Raw genomic sequence first — 7,066 nt, forward strand, 5'->3', positions numbered from 1 at the left:
CAAGTATATTGAAATATGAAACAACATAAGAGAAAAAATGATGTCACCTTAAATTCTTCCCAATAAAAATCTTTTGTCTCTTGCGATATAGCCTTCCAGTTGACACCATTAGAGTCAATACGCTGCTTAAAAGTATTTGTGATCACACGAGCACACCTAGAACCATCTGATAACCTGAACAAATAGAATATGCTTTTAGTAAATAGTACATTTGCATTGCATATCCTTAATAAAATAAATAAAATAATTATTTAACGCACTTTCCACTACGAAGTTCTAGTCGCCTTCGCCCTAAAGAATCAATCTCTATTTCAATTGATGGACGAGAGTCTTGTGAGCTAACAGCTGCAGACTCCTGTAATGTTTCTGGTGCAATCTCTTGGCTGGCCACTGGTGTAGGCTCCTGACCAGCCATTGGCACATTAAACTGCACCGAATGCTGTGATTGAGGTGTCGAAGGCTCACCTCCTTTAGATGGCACAAGTGTTCCTGTGTTAACATCATGAGAAGCATATGCTTTGTGTCTGCTCCTAACCATATCTGTGAATTAAATAAACATGATAACAAAAGTTAATTTGCAATAAAAATTAAATTATTTCTATCGAAAATCTAATAGAACTTCCCCAAAATTGTACTTTTCCAAAATTTCAACAACACAACCTACAAAAAAAAAAAGGCATCCTGGCCTACACATTTACTATACACATCTCCTTTTCACAGGTAATTCATAAAGTTAAATTGTAACATAATAGACATCAACGGTATTATAATATAAAAATCTACATTAAAGTGCATTGAATAATAATATAACAAATATAAGTTACAATTAAATTGAACATTACTTTTCAAATGTTTGTAATTCAACAAAATGACAAATGATATCTGCAAAAAGTAACATATTTCATAAATTTATACATCTACAATTTCACTATCTGTTACAATATAATTTATTCACTATCATCATCATATTCATGAAGTTCTTCTTCATCTTCTTCATCACTTTCTGTTGTAAAATCTAGATTTGTCTCATCCAGTAGTTCCTCTTCTTCAGCAGCTATAAGCTCTAGTGGTTCACCACTTGGATCATTTAGGGGTCCAATTTGTTCACCTTCTACTTGTGTATCAATTTGAAACACCTCAACTGCCTCATCTTGAAATGCTTGGTCAGACATTTGCTCCGTTAAGTTTGTCTGAGGCATGATAACAATGGACCTAGGCTTGACTTTACACACTGCATGCCAGTCAGCCTTGTCTCATCTCAAGATAGGATAAGGGAGGTAAACCACTTGTTCAGCTTGCAAAGCAAGTATGAACGGTTCATATTTATTTAATCTTTTTCGGAGATTGATATCCACAATGTTATACTGTTTGTGAACCTTAATACTGACATCCGGAGTTAGATCAAACCATTCACACTTGAAAAGAATAGTTCTCTTTATTGGTAATGCAGGATACTCTATTTGAACTACTTCTTTCAAGATTCCATAGTAATCATTAGAGTTGTCACCGTATGTTGAACCCCTAATGAAAACACCGCTATTCATCGTAGATCGATTAGCACCATGACTGCTTGTGTGAAATCTATAACCATTTATGAAATACATAGGATATGATTTCACACTTCTCAATGGCCCCTCCGCTAAATCCTTAATGAATTTGTTCTCAATATTTGAATGCCTTGCCTGATAAGTTGAAGAGAATTGAAATCATTATTATTACATACTACACTATTTGAAACTTGGAAATTAAATTAGTTAGATAAATCGATACTTACATAAGATTTGAACCAATCTGCAAATTTGTTTTCTAATGCTTCATTAATTTCTGCATCACTAATATTACGGGATGTCTGTCGCAACTCAGTCAAGAACAAACTGCAAATACAATTAAGTTAGGTGAATCTTGCAAAGGGAAAGGAAAATTCACAATGATTTCAGTAGATTTAACTTAAATTTTAGGTATTCAATAAACTTACTTGACATATGTGTCAATTTCAGGGCAATTTAAGAGGACATATATTTGAGCAGCCTTATATTCATCATCAGCCAACACTCTCATTTTTGCTATGCCATATGGTCGACCGGGATAGTTGAAGATTAATAAATTACCTTCGATATTAGCATTATCCCCACCATCATCATTACGGGGTACTTGTCGATCCCGTGTTAATACATGAGGTTCAAAATAATGCGCACAAAAATTAGATGCTTCTTCAACTAAGTATGCATTACATATTGAACCTTCTACTTTTGCTTTATTCTTTACATTTTGCTTCAAATGGCGTAGAAATCTGAAAATTGAAAACATATTATGGAAGTGGCTTATAAAAAGTCTTCGATGCATTTCACAACATTGAAAGAAAAATAAAAAGTATCTATTACCTCTCAAAAGGATACATCCATCGATATTGTACTGGGCCTGCAATTTTTGCTTCATATGGCAAATGGATGGGAAGATGCTCCATTGAGTCAAAGAAGGCAGGAGGAAATATGCGCTCTAATTTGCAAATAATAATGGGAATTTCTAATTCCAGACGCTTCATATCTTGAACCTTAATATTTGTAGAAGTAAGATGTTTGAAAAAAAAGCTCAACTCAGTCAATGCTTACCAAACTGTATTTGGAAGGAGCTCACGAAATGCAATGGGTAATAACCTCTGCATAAATACATGACAATCATGACTTTTCATGCCAAAAAGCTTGTACTTATGCACATCAATGCACCTTCCCATGTTAGACACATAACCATCTGGAAACTTAAGGTTTTTCACCCACTCACATAAAACCTGCTTCTGCTGTTTATCAAGAACATAACATGCCTTTGGATATTTACCCGTTTGCAAATTTCTCTCCAATTCTTTTCTGCGACATAAATGTGCCACATCTTCCCTGGCTTTTGCATTATCCTTCGTTTTTTCCTTCTATATTCATCACTGTATTGAATGTATTCTCAAAGACATTTTTCTCAATATGCATGACATCTAAATTATGACGTATGAGATTAGAAGACCAATATGGTAAATCCCAAAATATGCTCTTTTTTCGCCAACCAGTGTTTCTAGCTATTATTGAATTAACCACTTCACCATCACTGTCTATTACCCTCCTCAGTCCTAAATCTTCTATTTGCAAAAAAGTGTCTTCACTGCTTAAAATTGGAGGAGACTCAGACATGCATACTTTTCCTTTAAGGAAATTTACCCTGTTCCGTCTAAATGGATGGTTATCTGGAAGAAACTTACGATGATTGTCAAACCAACTAATTTTCCCTCCATGACTAAGTGAAAATGCATCTGAGTGATCCATGCAGTATGGACATGCTAATCTCCCTGTAGTGCTCCACTCGGAGAGCATTGAATATGCAGGAAAATCACTAATTGTCCACATCAAAGCAACCCTCATTTGGAAATTTTGCTTCTTAGATACATCATATGTCTGCACCCCCACTTCCCACAACTGAGTTAATTCAGCAATTAGTGGTTACAAATAAACATCTAATCGTTGCTTGGGACTTTGCGGTCCAGGTATTATTACTGATAAAAACAAATAAGGCTCTTTCATACACATACCAGGAGGCAAGTTGTAAGGTGTAATTATTACTGGCCAACACGAGTATTGTTGTCCTGACTGTCCAAATGGTTGAAAACCATCAGTACACAGACCCAGTCTAACATTTTGACTTTCACTTGCAAACAATGAATGGGTACGGTTAAAGTGCTTCCATGCCTCAGAATCAGATGGATGACACATGACATCATCTTCCATGTTATGCTCATCATGCCATCGCATGTGTGCAGCTGTTGCCTCAGAAGCATAAAGTCTCTGAAGCCTTGGTGTCAGAGGAAAATAATACATTTTCTTATATGGTACTCTTGCCTTCTCTGTCCCACATTGAGACTTGTATCTTGTCTGCCCATAAAATTTGCATTCTGTTAAATTGATATCTTCCCCCCAATAAATCATGCAACCAAGCTTGCAACAATCAATTTTCTCAACTGGTAGACCTAACCCACGTATAAGCTTCTTTGTCTTATAGAAACTGTCAATAAATTGATTATCATCGGGTAATATTTCCCTAATGAAATTCACAATTGCATCGTAGCATTTCTCAGACAAATGATGCTCTGACTTAATATTTAACATACGAGCTACAGCTAATAATTGTGAATGTCTTTCACAACTAGGCCATAATTCCTCTTCAGCTGCATTTAGCATGTCATAAAATTTTTGTGCATTTGGATTGGGTGGTTCTTCCATATTCTCAAATGCAATATCTGGAGAAGGAGCATCTGAACCCATATTTTGAAATTGGGGACCGGAAGCATCAAACACTAAATTATGGTACATATTATTATCACTCTGAAAAAGTTCTGCACTTGGAACTGTCACTTCAGCGGCAGTCATTGATGGAATTGGTGATTCACCATGTGCAGTCCATTCATGATAATTTGGTCTAAACCCCCACCTCATAAGATGTAATGTGACATCATCCACATTTAGATATTTTCGATTTATGCACTTTTTACATGGACATCTGATTTTACTCGCATCCATAAATTCCGGCTTGCTACAAGCAAATTTGATAAATGCTTCCAATCCTTTAACAAACTCTGGGTTCAGTTGTCCATCTTGTAGCTTCCTAGCATACATCCAACTCCTTGCCGGATCCATGTTCTGTGCATATTAAAATATGGTCACAAAAATTTAAGGGTTTGTAAAAGTGCTTATATGTAGAATTTTTTAATTGAAAAGGTACGGACCTAGCCTATTCAGATGTGCATTTACTCTACCAAATATAACAAATAATGTTTATCAATTTATTTGTACAAAATCCGGCAGCATCTCCCTATAGTTCTTCAAGTGCAAAATATGAAATATGCACCCGAAGAACAAAGGGAGACATTGTACCGAATTCACACAAATATATAGAGAAATAAACCAAAGAAATTCAGCCTATCCTTTTAGCATAAGATTTTCTTGCAACAAATTATAATAAGATAGTAGTAATGTCTAGTTATATTATTTAGCAAAAGTCATAGAGGATTTGTTAACAATGTCTAATTATATATAGAAACAACTAAGAAAATAGTAGCAATTATAATAAGATAGAATAAATTCAGAAGGCTTGCTCAAGATTAAAAAGAGTAAGACAATAAATTAAAAAGATTAAAAAGACAATAATTCTTTCTTTTATTTTAATTATAGGAAAACTATATATATATGTGTGTGTGTGTGTGTGTGTGTGTGTGTGTGTGTGTGTGTGGAAAAACAAAATATATATTAGCTGACATTCATTTTGTTTTTTTTTTCTTTTTTTGGAAAACTTTTTTTTTCTTTTTATTTTCTTAATGTTTAATCCAATATAATTTGGATTTGTGTTCAATGGCCCTAGTTCTCCTTCCAGTTCCCAATATTCCATTGGCTAAAAGATGGGTTTTATTTATGCATTGTATTGGGGTATTGGTTTTTTTTTTTTTTTTTGTTAATATTGCTCTTTTTTACACAAATGGGTGCTATTTTTAGCTTAGTTATTTTTTTTAATTAATATTAAGTCTAATAGAGTGAAATGTAAAACAATAAAGTTTTCTATTGTGGCAGTAGCACTGCACATCTTTGGAATATTTAGACTTTATTTTTCTTTTTTAAGCCTAATGTAATTGTATGTGCCAATGAACCTAACTTTTGTTTAGTTGACAAATATATATTTTCTAGGAATTTTGTTTGGGTAATTAAGAATAATAAATGAAGAAGATAGAAAAAAAATATTTTTTTTAAATAATAATAAATCAGTTTACTTGATTAATACATTAGAACAGTATAAATTCACTTAATGAGTGCTTTGATGCCTACTTAACATGTACTTTATCTAACAAGTCATCTCAAGCCAACTGGAGATTAAACATTTTGATTGCACATATTTAATGCTCCAAAACTTAGGAGCCCCCAAACCTGAAGTGGGCTTCCCCATTACAACTGTCACTATAAAATCAGAATCTAACATCATCTACACAAGTCTAATGAGAAGATATTTTGAATGAATATTTATTTGTAAATAAATTTAATCAAATGAATTTTATTGTAGAATTGGATCAAATAGGGTCTTAGATTTTTTAATTCAAATGTTTAATTTTTCAATTCAGTTTTATTTATTAATTTTAAAGAATTTCAATTTGTTAGTTCAATTACCATTTTATTTTTAAAGAAAAAAACTTCAATCAACAATGCAAAAGATCAGTGAAAAAGGCATTTGAGATAAAAGCAGGAGGGACAAGACCCCATTCCTGAAAATCAGACACAGAATAAGTAAACTTAGCTAACAAGTGAAATACACCATTTGCTGATCTTTTAACAAACTAAACAAATGAACCAGAAAGCTCTTGTAATAAACATATGCAATCTTCCACAATTAATCCAAAATAAGACGGATCCACACCAAAAGATTAAATAGGATATAATTATTTTGTGGTTGAAGATCTTCAACAATATACAGTGCATCAACAACTGCAATATGGGTGCCAAAATATTGATGTTAGAAATTAGAAGGTTAACATAACTGAATTTTTCCAATTTTTCCTCTGCTGACAGCTGATTTGTGACTTTGAATATGCAGGTTTGAAAATAAGCATCAGTATGCAAAGTGGTTGCAAAATTTCATGATGTGCATGGTGGCTGGTAATATTCGTTTGTCCCCTTGTATAATGCTTTCAAAGTAGCTGATTAAACAACTGATAACTAACAGTTTTTCCTCCTTTACCAGTTTGAGCAACATCAACTTTATAGTATCTGTTTTTCATGGGAAATTGAAAAGTCAGGGTACCCTTAGAAATTTACCAGCTGCAGAACCTTCTTCTGTTACATTGAATGTATTCTAGCAACTTCAGAAGATGACTCTTCTATGCTTCAGCCTGACTTTCACTAACAAGATTTCAAGATGGGGAAGGGGGCAAGAAAAGTAAAACAACCAAATGTCCACACCAATCATGATAATGTAAATAGAGGGTTACATTTCAATGGAATTCAAAAACTTCACAAGTCAATAACAATGGAGTACTGCAGTGTACATAAAT

The 7,066-nt window shown here is 33.5% G+C and overlaps 1 protein-coding gene across 1 annotated transcript; it reads right to left on the minus strand.

Moving 5' to 3' along the window:
* Positions 1-1,253: 1,253 nt before the first annotated feature.
* LOC131178377 (uncharacterized) lies at positions 1,254-4,670 on the minus strand. The gene is made up of 7 exons (XM_058143335.1): positions 3,600-4,670; positions 3,078-3,455; positions 2,669-2,920; positions 2,382-2,551; positions 1,976-2,290; positions 1,775-1,874; positions 1,254-1,682 (listed from the first exon to the last, which is right to left on the minus strand). The coding sequence occupies exons 1-7, from the start codon at positions 4,668-4,670 to the stop codon at positions 1,254-1,256; spliced, it is 2,715 nt and encodes a 904-aa protein (XP_057999318.1).
* Positions 4,671-7,066: the final 2,396 nt, after the last annotated feature.

Source organism: Hevea brasiliensis, chromosome 3, assembly GCF_030052815.1.
Source record: "Hevea brasiliensis isolate MT/VB/25A 57/8 chromosome 3, ASM3005281v1, whole genome shotgun sequence".
Lineage (NCBI taxonomy): Eukaryota > Viridiplantae > Streptophyta > Magnoliopsida > Malpighiales > Euphorbiaceae > Hevea > Hevea brasiliensis.